At 44.0% G+C, this 23,216-nt stretch overlaps 1 protein-coding gene across 4 annotated transcripts in view; it reads left to right on the plus strand.

Moving 5' to 3' along the window:
• The window catches only part of HECTD4 (HECT domain E3 ubiquitin protein ligase 4), a 2,216,728-nt gene that overhangs the window by 193,317 nt on the left and 2,000,195 nt on the right, over positions 1-23,216 (plus strand). For all 4 annotated transcript variants that reach the window (XM_078667422.1, XM_078667425.1, XM_078667423.1 and 1 more), the window contains exons 3-4: positions 11,676-11,765; positions 19,817-19,947. In XM_078667422.1, coding sequence (XP_078523548.1) covers positions 11,676-11,765; positions 19,817-19,947 — 221 coding nt within the window. The remainder of the gene's footprint in view (positions 1-11,675; positions 11,766-19,816; positions 19,948-23,216) is intronic.

Consider the following 23,216-nt stretch of genomic DNA (forward strand, 5'->3'; position numbering starts at 1 on the left):
GTTTGTTTTTCTGTTTTCTTCTGCCTCTGTTACTGAGGCACAAGATGGCTGCCAACACTTCCTGGTTTGGAGTGTTGACAGCCAATTAGCATAAAGCCCGTGATTGGGAGGGTGTGCGGATCCTCCGTGCCTCTAAATATCGAAACTTTTATTTTTGCTTTTCTTAGCAACTACTGAACGGATTTATACCATTTTTTTTTAAAAAAAGGATGCTTTCTGAAGCAAGCATTACCTTTTTGCCAAATTAGGTGTAATTCCGTTCAGCAGTTCGAGCTGTAGCCGTGTCTAAAGTTTCCTATGGGAATTAACATGGAGAAAAAATGTTTTAGGACCCCACCCTTTTTCTCGGCCCACGCTTACCAAATCACCCCGAAACTTACAAAGATAGGCGCTGACCGGAGCGGTACATAAGTTTTAAAAATTTCGCGAAGATTCGTCAACTGTTATTGGGAAAAGAAAAAATGCTTTTTGAATAGAAACAAGGTCCTAACTATAACTACCTACTGGCAACCGCCAGTAGGTAATATATATATATATATATATATATATATATATATATATATATATATATATATATATATATATATATATATATATATATATATATATATATATATATATATATTTTTTTTTCTCTCCATAGTGTCTGGTGGTTTTCTGCCCCTCCCCCCTGTGGACAGACTGGCCTAAGAAAAGTCTGAGCTCACCCAGGGACAACAGAAAACCAAGGACAATACTGGGGAACGACCCTTGGCTGAGGGGGCTACTCCCCACCGTACGTATACAATAAAATTCCTGGTGTCTAAAAGTTTTCTGCCCCCCATGAGCAGATCGCATAGAAAATGGCTGATTTGACCCTGAGAAGGAGGGGGGGGGGGGAGAATCAGCCAAAACCGGTGGAAATATATTTGGGGATCGACCATGCCCAATGGGACGCTCCCAAATGCGTGTGTGTATATATATATATATATATATATATATATATATATCGTAGGACGAAGACAACAAGCGATAGCTGGGTCGGAGGGCTCGGCTGACGTAATCCTGACGCGGTGAGTTACAGGCAGCGCTGAGGTGGGGAGGTCTTTCCCGGTGTGTGATCGGCACCCAACAGCCGCCGTGAGGAAAGTTAAGGGCGGTGTGTCTACACTATCACGGCAAGGCTTCAGTTTCAGTTGGGATAATAGCATGTCTGCGGAAGCTGTTCGTGCACGGGAGGTGGAGGCTGAGGAGCTGTTTGGCCAAATTCCATTGGCGGGAGAACAAACTAACAGAGCTCCATTAAGCACAGAGGCACGGGAAGATGCTAATATTAAGACTTTGTACAGGGATTTGGAGAAACAGAAACGCTTTGAAATAACTAAATGGTGGGAACACTACTCTCTGACTAAATATGCCGATGTCGGACGGGTTCCCAGAGGGTTGCGTATTATGCTCGACCAAGTTTTGAAAAGCCCAACCCCCAAATGCTGAAAGAATGGGGTCAGAGTAACTTAGCCGCATCAATGAACCTACTTCATATTTTGATAAAATATGCCGCAATTGACAGGGCTGAAATTCTGAAAAGTATCGACAAAATTCAGGAAGAAATTGATAAAGTACAAGAAATGGATGCCATAAGAAAACTAAGGGAAATAATGGCAGAAAGACTCAAAAAACATGAGGATAAAATAAAAACCAGAAAAGTCAGCAAATTTGCACGTGACCAGGCTGACTATGCGAATGGCCAAATTTTCACGTTCGCACGGAAATACAATACCACCAAACGTCAAAAATTTAGTGACAAAAGTAACAAACAACAACTTCCACAAGCCTCAGCAATGGCACCAGGCAATAAGGATGACGAGTTATCTAGTGTGGATTCTGTGTCAATAACTAGCGAATCTAGCTATGAATCGACAAGAAATGAACAACCTGTCACCATCCTCAACCTTGAGTAGGAGCTCGACTTTTTTTTTTTAGTCGAGGAAAGACTACAGACCTTGAGACCAAGGCAGAGAAATGTGGCAATAAAGGAAGGAATCAAAAAAGACAAGCAAGAAGGAGGAAATACAAACAAAAATATACAGCAAAACAAGCCAAAACAAATGTGGCAGAAGAAGAAGTAACAACAGACAAATCCATCATCAATCTTTCTAACGTTACTTTGGCCAAAGCAGAGCAACAAATTTTGGCTCTTGGCCTAAAATTTTGCCCTGATCAGCCCTTTCGATATGCCACCACTCGGATTGACGTATAAGAAAGTTAAAGCTTAAAAAATTCTTTGCCCTACAACAACTTAAATCCGGCACCGATTCTGCCAGCCTCTCTAGCACTAATACATCGGCCAAGGAGCCAGGAGTGCTAGCGGCTGATGTTCCTATACTTTTGGATTTCCACGACCTGAATCAGGCTACTAATTCGCAACCTCTGGGTCCAGATCAGGATCTCAGCACTCAAAGGAGATTAAATAAGATAAATGTGATGCAAAAAGGAGCCGGTCTCACTCCATTCAAGGGCAAATCTGATTTCATCCCACTCATGATTAAAGATGCGGTGGATACTTTACATGATTGCATTACCATGGAAATCAAACAACTGTACAAAAAATCCAATAACTACAAAAGGCGAAAATATAATCAAAAATGGGCCAATTGGGGAGGAGCCAAGATGGCGATCGGAACGGTCGCATAACCGCCTCGCTCCGTGATCTCTTCCTCCCCGCCACCTATCCTGTATTTCATCCTGTTCGGGGTGTTCCGAATTTGGTCACTGAGGAAGAGCCGTCACTTACCATCCTTCTCCGGGGCTCTGGCGTGCAGTGATTTCGGCGTTCTGCCCTGGTCACCTTGTTGGCCTTCCCGGCCCTGACGCCGGGGCCTCGAGTGCTGTGCCTGCCCGGAGATGTTCGGAGTGCCGGCGGTCCGGAACCGGTGGAGAGACCCGATGGTGGGAGCCTGAGAGCCGCGGGCCGGGACCCCCGGGGCGGACCCGCCCCCGCTGGTGGGCCACCCCGCATGTCCGTTCGCCTACCGGCCCGAAGAAGAGAAGCCGCGCTGTCCGGCACCCCTCAAGTGAGAAACCCACTCCTGTTGTTAATCCCGACCGGGATCCGGTGCTGGGCTCCCCCCGAGTGCTGTGGGGAGCACGCCCGTTCTTCTGGTGACTCTCCTTTCTCCGCCGAGCGCCTTCCGCCGCGGTTTGGAGGTGAGCCCTGGGGCCGCCGGTGCTCCTGGTGGACTTGGAAGAACCTGTGGCGATGGCGGAGGGTGCTGTACTTAAGATGGCGGATGGCCCCTCGGGGTGTCTTTCTCCTGGAGACAGGGAGGCTGCCGCATTTGCTTTCTCCAGCCCTCGCGTGGTTTGGGCGGCCCCTACTCGGAGTGCTATCTTGTTTGCCCTGTCTGCTCTGCGGATTGACCTGTCCTTGAAATGTCGAGCCATGGAATTGCGGATAGCTGCCATGGTGGCTCCGCCATTTTGTGACGAAGTGTCGTCTCCCCGAATTGTACTGCCTGGAACTTCGCCGGCGGCTGTGCTGGGATCTCCGGCTGGGTGCTTGATTCTATGGGATCTAGCGGACCCGGTGCCGATGCTGCAGTGCTTTCTACATCCTGTTTTCTTTGCTTCGTGCTGGACGGCTCAGATACTGTGCTTGGTCACATGGATCCTTGAGGAACTTTTGCATTCTGACTGCTGCCGAGTTCTCCTGGTTGCTTCTGGTTTGCCGGGACGGTGTTTTGCGGAGATCCCACCGGCTTTTCCTGACTGGTGTGGACCCACTGTGTTCTGCTGTTTTTTGGCTGTGGCGGGGTTGGGAAGCTCGACTCTTCATAAAAGTGGACAGGGGTGATCGTGCCCGGATGCCTGTGGGACCCTTTTTACATGGCATCTCCGGGCCTCGTTATTCTGGATGGTTCCTGTTTACATCCCGGTGTAGGCTTTTCTTGACTCTCCTTTTCGACCTCGATTAGTGCATTATTGTTGCGGGGGGTAGTGTTTTATGTCTCGGTCGCTGGCTCCTCTCCTCTCTCTTTCTTCCTTATCCTCTGTTTCCTTTTCCTATTCCCCTCTCTTTCTTCGTTATAATTCCCTTTCTCTTTTTCTATATTTTGTGTGACTCTGGGCGACAGGCACGCTGTTTAGTGGGGTAGGCCGTAGCCATTACAGTGATGTAGGGTGGGGGGGTGTTTGTTATTTTAGTTTGTTTTATTCTATGGTCCCTTTATTGCCTTTTTCTAGGGGGTGGGCTATGTCCCTTGGTGTTTACTCCTCTGTTTCGCTAGCGTCTGCACTTTCTCCTTTTTCGGGGCGGGTGGGCTATACGTGTGGCGTCCACTTTCTTTGTTTGCTGGTATTCTTCCTCTATTCTGCACCTGGTATGGGCGTGTGAGGTCTTTGGGCTTTGCCCTACTGTGGTCGTCTGCTTGCGTGGGGGGCTATTTCCCTCCCGCCCCCCCCCTTCTTTTCTGTATATGTTGCATGACGCGCTGGTAGATATGGTTGCTGCCTCCTTTATATAATGTAAAATGAAACCTCTTTTATCCTGGCGCTGGCGATGTAACGACTTTATTTGCATCCATCCTGTATTCTCCCTATCGTATACATTGCTTTGTTATTTTGATTCTCCTGACTTTGCGGCCGGCCCCTGTGGTTGTAGGCCAGCGCTTGTACTTATCCGTGTCTTTCAATAAAGGTTTTAAAAAAAAAAAAAAAAAATGGGCCAATTACCAAACACTAATGAAGAAATTGAGCAGTAACACGGAAATTGTAGTAAAAACTTCTGATAAAGGAGGGAACATCGTTATATGGCCCAAATCTGAATACACTATAGAGGCATACAGACAATTACAGGACATTACTTGTTATGAAAAAACCAATAACAAGGAATATGTGAAAGCCAATGAAAGTTTGAATAAACTCTTACTAAAGTGGCGCAGAGGCCTTATTTCTGGAGAAGAGTACAAATTCATGAACAACGAATTTCCGATTGTGCCAGTTTTTTACCTTATACCCAAGGTCCACAAGGAAATAAGGCCCATACCTGGGAGACCGATTATTTCGGCCATAAAGAGCAAAGGAGAACAAGTTGGGCAGTACATCGATTATTTCCTGCAGGACTTAGTGAGCAATTTGCCCAGTTATGTCCGAGACACTAGCGACTTCCTCCAGAAAATCAGTGATTTGGAATGGCAAGATGACATGCTGCTAATAACTCTGGACGTTGAGTCATTATATACGAGCATAGCTCACCCATGTGGACTCAAGGCAGCTGCGCATTTTCTGAGCCAGAGACCTGTTGAATATTATGAGCACAACAAGGTTGTGTTAAGCATGATAGAATGGTGCCTAAATAACAATTTTTTTGCTTTTGGAAAAGACGTATGGAGACAACTAAGAGGTGTGGCGATGGGAGCCTGCTTCTCCCCCAGCTATGAGTGTTTACACGTAGGCTGGTGGGAGGAGCAGGTTCTCAACGTCATACACAGAGTGTGGGTTAATGAAAAGATCATCAAATATTTGCGGTATATTGATGACATTTTTATCCTATGGCAGGGGGAGGAGAAGGAAGCATTGGCTTTTATTGAAGAAATTAACAATAACTCCCTTAACCTAAGATTCACCTCGCATATCAGTGCTACACAGATTGAGTTTTTGGATGTGAGGATTTTCATCGACAACAATAGACTACACACCACACTGTACAGAAAGCCTACAGCAGGCAACACCACCCTACACGCCTCAAATTTACATCCTAGACACACCGTCAGCAGTATCCCGTTTGGAGAAATTTTAAGGCTCAAAAGAATTTGCAGTTCAACCAGTGAATTTGAGAAATGTGTGAGGGAGCTACGAGGTCGGTTAAAAGCCAGAGGCTATTCTGACTCCATGTTTGATCAGGCACTGGCCAAAGCCAATTCAAGAACTAGGGCAAGTCTTTTTCCAAACGACACAACTAATAGCCAGGCCACTGAGTCTAACTCCATCACAGACCACAAACATAATGAGTGTCCAAGATTTATTACTGCTTTCAGTAATCAGGAAAAGAAGATCAGAAATATCATCAAAAGAAACTGGCCCATTGTCCTCACCGACAATATACTAGGCTTGATGTTACCTGATAACCCTCTAGTTACCTTCCGTAGGGCTCGCAGTATGGGGTCTGGTTTAGATCAAAGTAGTCCAGAACTGAAACAAAAAACTACATGGCTGCAACCTGCAGCTGGATTTCGCAAATGCTCGAATTGCAGAGCATGCAAGTTTGGGATAAATGAAACGCATTACTGCACCCCATTCAGTTCCACCGAAGTCCCTATCATTGGCAACCACACATGCAGGACAGAATACGCTGTGTATGTCCTGATGTGCACCTGTGGCCTTAATTATATAGGCAGTACCAAACTACAGGTGCACGTCAGGATCTTACAACATCTTCGAGCCATTCTACACAGCGATCCTGCTTACCCGGTGGCGCGCCATTTTCAGAAAAAACATAACAAATATTTGGACTGTTTAACTTATTATGTGGTAGGTGCGGTACCCAAACTTCGCAGAGGAGACAATAGGGAGCTTCGGCTACGACAGCTGGAGTCGAGCATGATCCTTGAGTTCGACAGCAAATGGCCTAACGACCTTAACAATACCGAGGACATGCATAACTTTCTGTAATTCCAACTTTCTATTTTGATTCCTCCAGCAGCAACCCATTGCCCTATCCACTGTTCTTACTCAGCAGCATAGTGTCAAATTGAAATTACTCTCTAAACTTAGTGCCCTATACCCACAGACAGTCAGGTTCCCTGTGGTCTGTGGGAATGTTCTGTCTTAGTGGAGCCTCTTTGCTGCACAGCTAAATATTGGAGCTAGGAAGGGATATTCAGGTTCCCTGTTATCCAACGCCCTATGCACTTCAGCTCCCCAGCCTTCCCAATTTAACAACAGTAATCATTTTAAATATCCAGTTTTTTTTATCTTGAATTCCGTTTTAGCACAGTTTTGATACACTAGGTGCTTTTTCACTTGTAAATACCATGAATTGCCTAAATACATGAATTGTTTTATATTGCTTTTATATAGCAAAAGAAAGGCTCATTGCCCTATATGTATTAGTGGTAATATGCAATCATGAAAGTTTAGGGTGTTTTATCATTCAGCTAAGCACTTGTTTTTTATCTACGTTGCACCTTTTGCACAGCTTTTTGCACTTTAGGTATTGACTTTATGGCACTGTTAGTAGCACTTTAATGTATACCCGCCTTTCTTAACTCCATCTACTGACGCTTGCATATCAAGACTACAAGGTGGCTTTTCTGTATTTTACAGTAATATGCTGTCCAATTCCTTCCATTCTGTTTATTGTTCACTTTAAGGATTTATCCAAAGAGAATACAATTTGTTTCATGGGAATTGCATTCACGTTCGTATGCCATATGTGATCAATTTTAGATCGAAAATGTGTTTTCATATGAAGGTGATAGTCACATAGTATGTTGTTTGTTTCTATGGTCACATGACCAACTTAGAGGCTGGATGTAGGCGGGTTGCTAGCATTATAAAAAACAAAAAAATCATTCAGTCTTTGCATGTGAACAAGGGCTTGCTTAGCCCGAAACGCGTCTTGCTTGACCAACTGAACTGAAAATTAAATACCTGCAAACCGATCTGGTGGTTTTCTGTCCCCCTTGGGGGAAGATTGGCCTAAATAATTGGCAGAAAACGGGCAGAACATGTTCCAAACAATGGGGAGGGACCCTTGCCCAAGGGGCCACTCCCCGTAACAAAAAAGCATCCCTGGTGTCTAGCGGGTGCATTCCTGCTGTACGGTCGTGGTCCCACATTTCTACCAAAAAGTAGATTTTGCCGAAGAAAGTTTTACCAAATGTTCTTTTATTAGGGATTTTCCCATTATATGTGGTATTAAGTACACCCCTCTCCGAGAATATTATAAATATACTGCAAGTCCCTTTATAAGGTCATAGAACTCCAAGTTGACTTGCAGTATCCTTTTAACGTACAACAGAGAGTATTTTAGTTCGTATGATCCATGGTCACACCATCACCCTCCCCACAATCCACTTAAATCCTTGCATCTTGCTTTTTCATACTAGGTAGTATGGTTACAGACATGATGATTGAAGGTGGAATCTGTAGTGTGAAATTAAACACCCAAAAAGCTGGTTGAAATTTGTTGAAAAAATGTTAGAATCAGCTTGATCTTAGTCGGATAAAAAAAGCCCTGGCAAAGCCAATAGGCCTCACCTTTATAATTCGAGGGCTGGGCTGTTGGCTTTGCCAGTGCTAGTCTGTAAAATATTTCTTAAAAAAAAAAAAAAACATTTTAAAGTACTGGAATAAATGCGAAACAATACGGATGTTTTCAGAGTATAAAAGGAAATGATTACCAAGGTCTAATTTACTTTACCCAGGATTCTGCCTTTTGGTCATCTGTTGTAGTTCAAGGGCATATTGATAGGCCTCCAGGAAAAGTGTCTATACCTTCTGCCTCAGACATCAGCTGAATGAGTGCAGCAGATGGCCTTTCCCCAAGTGGAGAAGCGTGGCTCAATGGTTAGAGCGGCAGACCCTGACGCAGAGGTCTGGCCCGGGACCAGGGTTTAATTCCTGCCTCGGTGTCTCTTGGAATCAATCTCCCCGGACCTGATAATTCTCGCCTCGGTGCCTAGTCTAATCATGGGTCCCACTCTGTGACTCTGGGCAATAGCTTGCTTAATCTCCACAACGGCCCCAGCAGCGCTTGGATGCCTGGCTTCACCTTGGGGGTGCCCAGGAATGGACATCTCACAGGAAAGCCAGGAAGGGTTCCACAGCGGTATGAAATCAGCGCTACGAGACCTCTGGGTAGAAGTGCGCTATATAAATACAAACACATTTAAATTTACATTTACAAGTGCTATTAAAGGTTCTGTGTGCCAAAGCGTGCCCTTTCATGCAATATGTAGAATGCATGAGACAGCATAATAACAACCCTTCACGTCTACCTCTGCAGATATACTCCAGCAAAGGGAGTAAAGCCATCAAAGCAGCAAGCGAGCGTCAATAAAGCCAACCAATGACAAACAGTAGGTGGGCTGTAAGCCTACTCAAAGTTCACAATTTCGCTGTCTGGTAGGCTTGAATTAATAATGCAGTACATCTGAATGTCTGGAAACCTACAGGGAGAGAGATCTATTGTTTCTGTAATGAACTGCAGTGTGCAAAAACGAACATATTGCAGTTGATCAGCTGCCTCATTATAGGTGGCTGGACACGTTACAACGTGACTGTAATACATGGGCTAGAGTACCCTTCGCTGTAAATTACAAGTATATTGTAAGCCAGAGCAGAGTTCCGTAACCATATAGAGGTACGAGGTTGAAAATAATGGATAACTGTGTGGGGGAAGGTATTTTATTCCTCATCGTTCATGGTCACACAAACACTCTTACCATAAACTGTCTTTCCTGATTTTTCATATCAAAGAGTTATTATATTTGCAGGTATGAAGAATTAAAGTAGAATCAGTAATGCAAAATAAACCCACCACAAAGCAATTATTTCTTGCAAAAAGATATTAAAACCAGTTTAAATTAAGTCAAATTTAAAAAATGCTGTGTCTCTGCATGTGTACAAACATGCAGACAATATCATTTCTTTAATGATCTCCCTGGAAAAAATAAACCTGGTGCCATATATACTGTGTTTTTGTTGTTCACGCTTCATTTTAGAAAGAACAATCAGAAGACCCGAAATCCATTTTTGTTTTTTGTTGCTAAGGAAGTATGGGGTTTTATACAGCGATTGCAGGGTCCCTTGTATTATAAATATGTTTTTCAATGGACAAGGTTCTGTTTTGTATAGTTTCTCCGCCTTACAGAACTTTCCATGCATGGTAAATGTGTAAATCCCTACTTTACTCTTTGATCTATTCATGTTGCCTCTAATGTATGTGGTTATGAGCATACTCATCTTCTAGGACACATTTAATTCTAAAATAAATAAAATAGTGCCATGAAGAACTGCTGCTCGCATTCTGGTCGTTTGTGTTATTACACCAGATGGCGTAATGTTGTAAATATGGGAATTTTGTGCAACAATCACGTGGCAAACCGCAGGGGCCGAATGAGAATTTCAAGATGGTCATCAGCATGTTCCATGGAGAGAGGTGCAGCGATGATCTAGCCTCTCTGAAGGCACACAGCATAGCGCCACGGGAAGACGAGGATATGAAGAGTCAGGAAGGCCTAGGGAGGTGGTGGAAGAATAAGAGGACGTGAGAGCGAGAACCGAATGAGGACGCCCAGACATGGAGGAAGCCGATAGGGAGGACGGAGAGTGGGAAAGAGGAGACGGAGAGTTACAGGAAGGGGAGGACCTATCTCAAAAACGCAGAAGAAGGTCCTGGCAACAGGGCCCGAGTACAGCGCAGCATCAACAATGGTATTGGCGAAGAGAAGACCCTGCGAGATACTGCTTAAACACCTGGTGACTCATAGAGAGGCAGAGGGACGCCTCGGGTACCACAGCCCTGGAGGATGGACTTGGCTAAAGGCAAGTGCCTGTTTTAAAATTCATGCAGTTGTGCTGGTCGTAGCACTGGGAGTTGGAGAGAGGGCACCTCAATATGGAGGCAGGGCAAACGAGGGAAGGGAGCGGAGCACAGAGGACGAGGAGAGGACCACAGAGGAGATAAATCACAAAAAAGGTGGTGGGGAGCCTTATAGAAGAAAAATAAAGGAAATACCCTGCTGATACTGTGGTTTGTCCTGAGGACTTCTACCCTGCTGATGAAGGACCTGGGGAGGGAGGACGGATGAGAGAAGATCAGCAGGACAAGAGATGTGACAGGGAAGACCGAGCCAGGAAATTGGTTGGGAAGCACAGTAAGGAAAAACCCTAGAGAATCCGTGAAAACCCCTGAAACATACTCTGATGGTTGTTTGATTTACTCCACAAGGTTACAAAGTGTAATAAAAAATTGCACAACAAGACGCGGGTGTATGGGAAATTTTGCCCGGGTTTACTTATTACTCACATTCACAGTGCCATAAGTGACTTGTCATGTTTGGATTTCTAAAGCACAAATAATAGCTTTTGAGGTGTCCTGGCGCCGAAAGATTAAGCATTAAGAAGACCAGAAATAAAACGGCATTCATTTTCTGAACACCTAAAAAGCCAGGTTTTCAAGGCATTTCTGAAATTTACTAAGGATCTTAAATCTGGATTTTTACCTTTTTAGTAGCATTTGTTAGTGAAAGGATCTATTATAGTCTATCCTAATATTCAATCATTGGAGCAATTTCTCATGTTTAGATAGTGTATTGTTTCACTAATTGTGTTCCTACTAATCTCAGTAATCTACGCATCCTTTCTACTTAAAGGCATTGTTATCTTAATCACTCATTTATTTACATGTAGTAGCCAACTTTGAATGCAGTGCTATGTAAGTTGAATAATAAGTATTGCACATCCTAGGCAAGGAAGTTAAATTGTGTTTGTAGCTACTTTGTATTGTTTATAAACCATTATCACAATATAAACTGACAATGTTTCGCCAGTGACTATTCTGGTTAACTATTGCAGAATGAAAACCTAAATCACAAAAAGAGAACGTGTGTACAAGTGAAATTGTGCAGATCAAAAATGGTTTAGTTTGTCTACTGTTTTAATGCTCTTACTATTTTATTTCTATGTTTTAGGGGTTCCCTGAAAACATTTGTTCACACGGTACACTTGTTACAGAAACAGAATGATCTGGGATCCCTGCCTGTGGCTGATGTGTTATACCGGTAGGTAAATTTTAATAGTGTCCTATTTTGTCTATCTTTTTGAAACTATGCTTACTGGTATACTAACTATACATCAACATTTGAAATCAAATGAATAGTTGTTGGGTCTCAAAAGTTTCTTGTCTTCAGATGATCCTTAGTTATGAAAACACACAATTTGAAAAGATGACCCAAGGTACCTGATGAAGCTACAGGCATAATTGGAATTTGTGACCAGAGACCATGGGAGTCCAAAAATGTACATTGAAACAAAAATGTATTAGGCATTTTATATATCTGATGTAGCACCAAGGAACAGTTAGCACTGTCTTTGGAGGGTATTTTTATTGCAGCAGGGGTATCTTGAGCATGGGGTCCTATTCTTAGAACAATAGGGTGTATGAGACCGGATTCATTGTGTCATTATTATGCCGCTCACTGTCCAGCCAGATTTGACTTATTTACAGTATTAACCACTGGGAGATGGTGATTTGCCCAGAATAATTGACGCAATTATTTACTCAAGATTTAGTATTAAATTTGTTTACTCAAGATTTAAAGCTGAAATTTGGGCCCCGGTGTCATCCTTCCAAGGTCTGCAATTTTGTCACTTAGTATACCTTTTCTCTCCCGACTACATGAAGGTTGAACTTTTCTTTTTGAAAACACATTTTATTGGTTATCTCTCTCCTGCGTCAATTTAGTATAAGGCACATTATTTGATTTAACATTGGTGTTCTCAGATTTAGTTTTTCCCTTTGCTATGTGGAGATAAGCTATTGGTAGTTTCAAGTAACAGACCATTGATAACAATGACTAATCCCCTCTGCCCGAGTTCATGAAGGTAGAACTTGTGAGCCGTTTTTGAGAATCTTGTGTTTTCTAGGAGCTGAACAGTTGGTCATATTCCCGGTTGTACTCCCGGTAAATGTTTATACTTTATTGACAAATATTTAGCTAATTTTTCAAAGCTGCTTACGGGTTTTTCATATCAATCCTTTTATTGACACGAAGGAACGTATGATGTCAGAGAAAATAATACAAAAACAAACCTCAACATCCTGTTAAATGAGATTAATAAGAAGAACATTGTTTGTCAAACTCCTTGATGAATGAGATGCGTCTCTTGCGTCCCATTGCCTAGATATTCCCAATGTGAGGCTGTGAGATTTATTGCTCGGTGGCACAAAGCTCCTTTGGGTACTGTATGTTTACAGATTGCTGTTTCACTCACTGTGCTTTATAGAGTATTGTACCCACTTGGAGGTCTTTCGTTTGCAGCTGGTAGCAAAGTAAAATACCTACCCAGAAGGTTTTTTCCCTATTGGATAGTCTCCATGTTGCCGGACAGAAAGTAGTCAAGCAAGAGACTTAACTACAGAGAACTTTCAGTTAATACGAGAGGTGCATGTTTACCACTTGCCCCTGATTGGATAAATGTACTCAGTTCATAAATTAGAAGAAGGAGCTGGTAGTGGTTTCCTTCTAGAAAGGACAATAGTCTATTAACGGTGCATAGGTCACAACATCAGAGTAGCAGTACTGAAGAAAGTGATATTTTGAAAGTTCTGATAAGAACCTTGCTTAAGTTACAGACTCCTAGGTGTGGATAGGTGCATGAATTGGAACTGTGATTTTTTTTATATTTAAGATGACTCGACTAAAGTTTATTTGAAACGTGTCAACTTATCTGTAAGAGACCTACACGGGCTGGGGTACAAACACATAAATGAAATGAGTCCGGGACTAATTGGCAATGAAAACATATGTCAGAAAAAGTGTTATGTATGTAAAAGACAAAATATGAAGTGGGTTGTGACTAGTGCACACTAAAAGTCCAGGGGCTCGTTCGTGACCACGGCAGTGACTGACGTGAAGGAGCTCAAAATTCAAAGCAGAATATGTCACATTGTCAAGGAAGATGATATAGTGGAGAGGTTCCAGAACTGAGCCTTGAGATATGCTGACTGGCAGGGTATTCAGTGGCGAAAGGGAGAGGCACCTGGGTACAGAGAACCACTGTTCCAGAAAGAACATTCTAGTGTGTTTACTCAAGGTACCATGGGACGTGTTTGTCACATGCAGAGTAGCATAGCATACATGTTGAATGCAGCAAACAACTTACTTGGTTTATTGGCATTTTCTCAAGTCTAGAAGGATGTTGATGAGGATGGATGGAAGGGAGGTGGTTGTGATGTGTTGGGATGAAGAAAGCAAATATGTACAGAGAATTAAATATTGTGAAGTGGAAATGCAGTGGGCAGGGTAGCTGAACACCAGCTTTGAGGTTTTTCATGGTGTGAGTTTGGAAAGAGACAGATGGGAAACTGGTCAGTAGTTAAATGAGCAAGACTGTTGAGGAATGACACTCACAAGTGTTAACCATTCAGAATACAAGCCAGAAATGAGAGAGTAAAGCAGGTCAAGGTGCTCCAGGATTGGACTTAACTATTTTCTGGCGGGGTGAAGGGATTAGATGAGGTGCATCATGCACGACCAATTGGACAATAGATATTCATTTCTGTGGGGAAATCAGGCCAAGCACTGAAGCTGACTGGAATGAGCAGTGAGAAGGATGGGTTTGTAATGTTGGAAAATATGGATTGAAATAGGGTGCAATGTCACCGCGCAAGGTTGTAGTGGTTCCTTGGCAACTGATTAGAGCGTGTTGGAAACTTTGAGTGTGAAGTCTGAAGAGCAGATCATTGCAAGGAAGTATTTTTATTTGGCTGAGTCTTGGACAATTGTTAACAAATGGAGGGTCTTCGTATAGATTTGTTTTCACAGTACAGGATTTTCTCCATCTTTGCAGACGGGTCTGCCTTTGAGTCTTAACGACTGAGATATTACGTTTAAATACAGGGCTACAGCTGAGGAGCAAAAAAAGGTATTGGCTCTTTGTTGATAGTGGAGGTAATTCCTGTTTGACACACCCCCTGAAAGCCTGCTAAAGAGGTCTTGTCCAGAAAAGGAGTCCTATATCTTTTAGAATTTGGTTTAGCTATTCGAGAACCTTTTAGAAAAAAATATTTTTATTGTAAACTAGCTCATTGCAGAAGGACTAATATCATGACACATCGAATCATATCGTGTATACATGACATTGAAATAACAAGAAGTTAAGCTACAAGCATTTAAACCGGAGGTTCCACCAAGGCGCTTTTATGGCCAGCAGTGATATCAGTTCTCTCCACCCACCCCTCTAACACTCCCAAGCGGGTCAGACCAAAGCTTAACATAACTCATCAGAACCCTCCTGTATGACTGCCACGCTCTATAAATCTTCACCCACTTCTTTGGACAGCCCCTGCTCAGGTGTATTTTTTTTCTGCTCTCATACACCAGTCTAGGTCTGTTTCCCAGTCCTGAAGTCTAGAGGGGCCAACTGATCACCAAGCCCACGCCACATTCCACTTTGCCACCCCGGCACCTAAAGCCAGCCAAGTCTTTTGATGTTTGGGGTAGGCTTCCTCCTCAGAGACCATCAATAAAAGCCACTTTGCATCCATGGGGACCTCCAGATTCATCACCCCAGTCATTGCTCGGGTGACCTCATTCCAGTAAACCTGTATCATGGGCACCCCCAAAGAATATGAAATAAGGATCCCTCTTCTCCACATCCCCTCAAACCCAAAGACGTGGGTGACCGCCCAATTTCAGCTACCCGGATCTGGGGTTAGTAGGAGCGATGAAGGATCTGGAGCTGAACCAGCCAGATTAAGCCCATATTGCCACTTCCATTGGGCTCTGTATAGCCTCCTGCCAATCCTCATCTTTCAGGCCCACATGGTCTCCTGCCCATGCTTTCCCTATTGCCACCAACGGGTCGCATGAGTTGCTAACCAGTTTGCGATAGATCGTGGAAATTGTCCTGTCTGGGAGCCGCTCAGTGAGTAGGCAGCCCTCTATGGGGGGCCTCCGGTTGTTGTTCACCCTCCCTCATATGCCGAGCCAGTGCATGTCCCAGCCTAAGATAGTTATATCTTTCTGTTTTACCCTACTAAAATTTCTGGCTCAGACAGTCGAATACATCCTCCAAATGTTCTATCCCCATTTTCTCTCCCATCCTGAGAAGCCCTGCAGTCCCCCCCACATCGGAAAGCAGATCACTGTACCACAGGGGTGTCATGTTTGTGAGTCACCTCCTCCATCCCAGAACCCCGTGGCCTCCCTCCATGCCTTGATCACCACCTGTGTATGCTGTGGCAGCCCCTTTTCTCTCTTCCGTTGAGTACCTCATGCCACCCTCGCCCTATGGCCTGTCAATCTATTCTATATGCCACCTCCTGTCTAGTTTTATCTTGTACCCCAGACCATTGACATTCCAAAACCATATATTCAGTCTCGCCCGCACATCCTTACCCATAAATGTTGAAGCCATACCCACCTGTCACCCTGTACCCAGTGTGTCCAATCCTCCCACCATTCTTCCTCCATACATGTCTTGGGACCCATACTCCTTCTGCATATGAGCCAATAACTTCAATGTGAAATCCAAGCTTTGAAACCAGAAAACTTCCATACCCAGAACTCCCCAACTCCCCCCTCCTTGCATCGTGAGCACAAAACCGCCCACCACCCCAACTCGCAGAGTGCCTGTTGCCCCCCCTTTGAATGAATGTGTATGTGGGCGTGCCATACCGCCACCACTTGCTGAGGCGTATCAATCACCTTCCATACAAACAATTCTAACTCTGTCAGCGCCTTGTCGTTTCGATTTACAGTATATCCAAAATACTTTGCCCCAGTCCCACCCGACCCTGGGTTTTTGCTTTCACAAAACTGGGAAGAGTCTGATGGTTGTATTGTCTATATTGATATCCCGTGAACTCGAGCTGCCTGAAGGATGGCATCTCGGTCCCTGTAATTAAAGATGCGCGCTATGATGGTGTGTGGTAGACCTCCTGTTTTCGCCCTGGGGCCCAACGCCCGATGGGCCTGTTCTGTCGAGAACAACTTGGGCAGGTGCTTGGGTTGTAGGATATTAAGGATCAGATCTTCCAAGTGCAGGTCTGCACTGGGGCCCTCTGCCCCTTCCGGGACCCCCACCACCTGAATGTTGTTTCTCCTCGACCACCCTTCCTGATCTCCAGTTTCGCCACCATAGTGGCCGTTTCTTTTGCGAGGGCCTGAACTTTTTCCTCCTGTTTTTGGTCATGGACTGAAGCCCTCTAGTATGAACCACCGCCTGTTTCACCTCGTCTGAAATTTTACCAAAATCTGCTCTCAGTAGGGTGACTTCAGTGGTGACGGCGTCTAGCTTGGGCTCAATTGTGCTACGGAGCGCCTGGATTTATACCATGATTTCCCTCTAGGAGGGCCCCCCCACGTATGAGCTTGATTGGTCCCTCTGCATGTCCTCAGCTGTCGTCTCCTGGGCTGATCCCCCCCCCCCCCCACTTGGGACATCACTACTATATATTTATCCATATTATTCTGCTGCGGGATCTTGGATCCACGATTGTGCACCATGACTCCACACCACCATTGTGGTGTCTCAAACACACCTGCTCATCACTTTGTGGACAGGTCAATCCGCATCCGACACTTACCGTCAGTCACAATTACAATCCGGGTAGGCTCACATTTACCACCAGGCAGTTTCTCAATTGCCCAAGTAGGCCACTGCACTAACACCATCCTTTAGAGTCACTCCTCCTTTTATGCCTCGTGTGGCCTCATAGGCCTCGCACCTGTAGCACTGTTCCGATCCAGATGGCCCTGTGGACTCCCTCCAACAGCCCCCACTTGCTTCTCACTCTTTCTGTACCACCAGGGACCTCGCTGAACCCGAGGGCCACGCCTGCTGTGCTCCAGTGTCAGAATCGGCACGGACGATCGATGCCGAGCCACGGTCTCCATGTGTGTAGGACTGCAGAAGACAGGCTCTCCCTTAGCACCGGAACCCCGGGCTTTCGCTGCCTCCAGGGCAGGCCTCACCTCGCTGTCCCAGCTCTCCACTTACTCCGCGGAGCCGAGGCCTCCTTGATGTAGGCCCTTCGGGCGCCCACACCTAACGCTAGCCTTGATCCTCTCTTCTGTTTTCCGGCGGCGTTGGTCTCCTGCCATGGCCCGGTCAGCCTTGCCCCTGCCAAGTCCCCGCAAGCTCAGCTTCTGTTTTGCTGCAGTCGCAGCCTCTGGCTTGCTGCGAGGCACGAGCGGCCCACACTTCCTCACCGCGCAGCTCTCATGCCCCACCAACGTCGACCGACAAGCCGGCCGAATTCTTGAATCTGCCAATGCCCAGGCCCTCTGCTCTGGCACTGGGGTAAATTGCAGTGGCACTGCTCGGATAATGCGGGATGGCTTGTCAGGTAGAGCTAAAGTTGGCCTAATTACCTTTGTCTCACTTGATTTAGTTTCTATATGAACTCTGATAGACTCTGATTTGCCCTACATATTAGCAGTGTTGCTAACCTTCTCCAAAACAGTAAGAATGATATTATCTAACTATTATAATTATAATTCCTCTCAGAAGATTCCAGAGCACCTGATTGCCCTAAGAGTTTTTCTTGAGTGTATCAGGGTTGAGTCATTTTCATTTACCTCTTTGATTCTTGTGGGTGATTTTAATGCGGGATGGGAAGGTAAAAGTCGCCGTCAACTACAGAGCAACTTTAGTGTCCGCCCATTGCGATTGGCCACGCCCCCATTCGAGAATCCTTGATGAGGATTTGCCATCTTTGTGGAAATAAGTGCATTTTATATTCACGAATTGGAAGATGTTTTGTGTGAGTGGACACATGCTTTTGTGAAAAGTATAGTAATGTTCCTCGTGATTGATATGTTGCCTCTTACAAGTTTGGTAACTAAAAACTATGCCCATCCATCTCATTTTTCAACAATTTTGTTATCATTAAGCTTACATAGGCTATTCTCAGGATGTTACCTGCCTGCTTCCCCACTCTGCGCTCCTATTTCCTTAGCGATCATGCCATCCTCACCCTTGACTTGTTCGTATATCATGCAGTTGTGCATCTTACCCATGGATATAAATAACTGACAAACCTGTGCCCTGCTCTGTCTGCTTAGCACTGCCTTCTTTTGTAACTACTTGTGCAGCTGTTTGCTGTAATGCTACTCGTGATACTTGTGGTGCTATTACTCGTAGCTGTACGCTACATATTACTGCTGGTCCCATTACTAATATTATTGATAATAATACTTCTAAAAGAATTTTTGAGCCCACAACTGCAAGTACTGCTACTGTTGCTTCTTCCAGTACTAGCAATGTAACCGAATGTACCAAAAACGCTCCTGCTACTTTTAATACAAGAAGTGTTGCTACACCAAGTAAACTTGACCTAGTACCTTTTTCTACTAATACGGCTACTACCATTAGACTTACTAAAAGTAATACAGCTAGCACTTGTATTCCTGTTTCTAGCACTGTCTTTGGTTCTCATACTTCAACTAACTCTAATATTTGTACTGCAACCACTACTATCACACAAAAACGAATACTACTATTACTCCCTGTAGTATTTCCGATTGTACTAGTCGTTTTATTGGCACACGTATTCAGTCCACTAGATAGCAGGTGCACTGGCCTGTTTCACTCCTTGTAATCATGCCACAACAAAAAATGAGGAGGGACTGTAAGACAGAACTCCATCCAACCTTTCACCAGTAGCAACAAGAAGATGCATCACATGCATTATCTGAAGTGGAGTTTTAGGATGAAAAAGACTTTCTGTCATTCGTGAAATTCGAGATATAAAGAACCGCAAGGGTTAATTAAAATAAATGCCAAAGGTTTAAAAATGCATTGGTTTTCATATTTTACCTGGTACCATCAGGACCATGAGAACTGAATTTGACTAGGAAATTAGTCGTTAAACGTTAGATGTTCAACAAGTAACAATCCAGACATAAGGAACAATGTATTTTATTTTTGAAAGTGAATTTGTGTCCCTTTATAAATGCTAAAGAAGCTAAATCGTTGTAGATTTTTGTTGTAAAGAATATATTTTGAATTGTCATATTGTTCACTTAAATGCATATAACAAACTGCGCTAAGTAAGTGTTTGTTGTTTCTGCTCCACTAATGTTGTGTCTTCTTTCTGATGAAGGTTGCTGCTTTTGGAGGGAGGTCCTGGATCTCCCTCTTGTTTACTTGGTAGCAAACACATCGTTTCCTGGGGCTTCGAAGATATGCTACCCGCACCTGATAGTAATAGTGGTTCGAGTAACGAGAACAAAGGTAAATCAGCTTTTAAATAACCTTTATAATTGCAACATCGATCTGATGTCAAGTCTTAAATTTGTTGCAATATTTATAATTTGACTTTTATTTCTCATGATGACAAACATGTATTTGTATTGTTTTCAAGTAAAAAAATGTTATTATTGCATAACCAAGATTCAATTAAGTCCATTGTGTTCAATGTATTAAATCTACCGTGTACTGAGCGATTGTGTTCCAACCTATGTTTACAAGGTGCTCTCTCAGATGCCAAAGAGCATCTATTTTCTCGGTGGTGAAAAGATTAGGGTGTATGTCTTTCATACTTGAAACTGATGACCTGCGCAGACTCTTTATAGCCCTGCACACCATGACGAAATGCGTTTTCTCAATAAACTTCCCAATATCCTTGCAGAAAGAAATCGTTTATCGTGGTGGAAGGATAAGGAAAAGGACTTTTTCTGTCTGGAGGGTATAATCTGTATTAGAGATATGATATTGAATTTCATCTGCATACTGCAGATGTCACCCTGTGGTGGCGATGAGTGCTTTTTAGGTCTCGCTGAGTCAGCTCATGCGCTGCTCTGCGTGAAATTTAGTGAGTGGCTTTTGAAAGTGCTACCCACAGGGTTTTGCTGGCCTAATGCTTGCGTTCACGAGAGCGTGCACGTGCACAGCTCCCATCTGGGTTTTTCTAATGGCTCCTTTGCTCGCACTCGCCCCTCCCTTCTCCCCCCTCTGTGTTACTACTGCCTATAAAAAAAGGTTCTTTTTTTATTTACCAATCCAACTCGGATCAGTAAATAAAAAAACACCATTGCTTTGAACTTTACTGTGCAACCCGCAGGGTAAACAGAGGTCTCCGCAGTGCATTTATTATCACCCTGAACTATTTTATTTGCTTTAGTAGTAAGGAAAATAATTCCTAGACCAGGGATCACACTGCTGGCTTCCAGGCCTTTGCTTGCACTCCCCCCTCCCTTCTCCCCCTCCCTTTTCGTCAGCTTTATTGAGGCTCCTCTGCTTGCACTTGCCCCTCCCTTATCACCCCCACCCTTCTTGTCACCTCTGCTTGCATTACCTCCTTCTTTGTCCCCCACCCTTCTCGTCAGCTCGCCGCTGGTGTCCTCTGTGTTACTACTGCCTATAAAAAAAATGCTTTTTTATTTACCAGTCAACTCTGATCAGTAAATAAAAAAAGCCATTGCTTTGAACTTTAGTGTGCGACCCGGAGGGTAAACCGAGGTCTCCGCAGTGCATTCATTATTAGCCTGAAATATTTTATTTGCTTTAGTAGTAAGGAAAATAATTCCAAGACCAGGGATCACACGGCTGGCTTCCAGGCCCGGGAGAAGGGCTGTTCCTGGCTGTGTCATAACACTGGAACTGACAGCGTCATGTTGGCTTTTAAAATGAACTCTCCAAAGCGTACATGGCTAAGCACCACCGAGTGGGTCCAGCTCTGTGAAATCTCCGCCAGTACTACAGGTGCGCAGGCAGAGACTTTGTAAGGCATGGGCCAAGTGGGCAATTGCCCACGGCCCCAGCCTGTAAGGAGCCCCTTACGAAGGTGAACTTTCTCTCTATTCCACCTATTTCCCTATCTCAACTTTTTTCCTCTCGGCCTATCACTACCTCTGTCTCTCTACCTTTTGTTATCGTAAGGATTTGTGAGCCCCAATCAAGACATTATTCAACTTTTTTTGAGTAACCCATTACTGAAAGTTTGACATGTAATTAGGTATTGTTTGGCATCATGCGACCCTCAATTAGCAGAAAAGTGATAATAAAATATAAAGTTGTTCATTACAGTCTTGCTCAGGGCCCTTAACATTCTTAAAATGACACTGTGCACAGTCTTCTGAACCCCTTCATCCTTTTGAACTTTTAAAGTATTTATTTCTATCTAAATCTCGGCATTTATAGCAACAGTAAAAGATTGAACAAGGCAGAAAAGTAATAAGTGGTGCATACAATTGCATGCCGCCCATCACATCGCTATAGGGATTGCTTACATATTTTGAGATAAGTATGTTAAATACACATTACATATATTCAAGACAATTATACGTTGTGTAGCATAAGTGAATGCTCATTGTGGCTGCGAAGAAAGAACAGGAGTCCAGACACGAGGGAAGTGCCACAACGTGCTTCTTTGACACAGGATGACAGAGGAAACAACATGCTGGACAGCAAAACAGCGTCACTTGTGCACAGTGCATTGTTGTGACCCAGCCTCTCAGAGTTCTCCGTGAGCACAGCCCGAGTAAGTGCATTGGAGCGCTTGTTGCAACCACAGCAGGGAACGTTTATACAAAGGCTATTAGCGGGGTGAGAGCTGTGGGGGGATACATGCTGAACAAAGGTCTGTGCCTGTGTGCCATTGTGACCTTAAGTGTGAATACAGTACATGCAAGTGTACCTTTCTCCCTGACAGAGAAGCTAGTGCACAACGCCTAGCCTGAGTGCTGAGGTGAATCTTCTGTTAGGAGCTTATCACCTCCACTGTAGCAACCTATTGTCATCGGTGTCTGGTACAAGATGGCTGTAACAGACTTGATTGACCTCGCTGCACTTTCACCAATAGTGTTAAGCTTTCAGAGTGGAAGAGTCTACCCAAACCTGGAATATTGCCATCAGCACTTTATGGACAGGCTTCCCAGAATGAAGCACCAGAGATATGGACACATTTCATACACCCATAAGTGCACATAACATTTCCCTTTATTTCATCCTTGCAGCATAGCTTACCGTTTGCGCTTTTTTTATTTTGTGAAGCTTATTTTACATTGACTTTGATTTATACTGAGCCTATTTTGTCTTAACATCCATATTAACAAATGACTCCTGATACAGCCTTCCATTATTTTTAACCTCAAACCAAACATGATAACGTGTCCAATACTGTTTGTGACATTCTGGATATTCAATGTCTGATACATGCACCAGCACTCTTTGGACATGCAAGACTGATCTTGGTGAGTATGTTTGCAATTCCCTGATTGGACACCTCTGCAGTGACACTGGTGCTATGTAAGGGATCAGTCACCTTGAATTTGTGAACAACTTCTGTCACACAGCTCCTGACAGGTGTGTGGTGCCTCTGTCGCTCTGGTCAAGAGGTGTAAAGATTAGGCAACCCAACTCAAAAGTTGTTTGTGGATTGTCATAATGTAATGCACGGAGAAGTGCTAAGTCATTTGACTCAAGACTCCGTGACAGAAACACAAAGGTCCACCAACTTGGCGACATCTATCACTGTTCAGAACTTTGCCAATTTCTCGTAT

Source organism: Lissotriton helveticus, chromosome 11 (assembly GCF_964261635.1).
Source record: "Lissotriton helveticus chromosome 11, aLisHel1.1, whole genome shotgun sequence".
In the NCBI taxonomy this organism is placed as follows: Eukaryota; Metazoa; Chordata; class Amphibia; order Caudata; family Salamandridae; genus Lissotriton; species Lissotriton helveticus.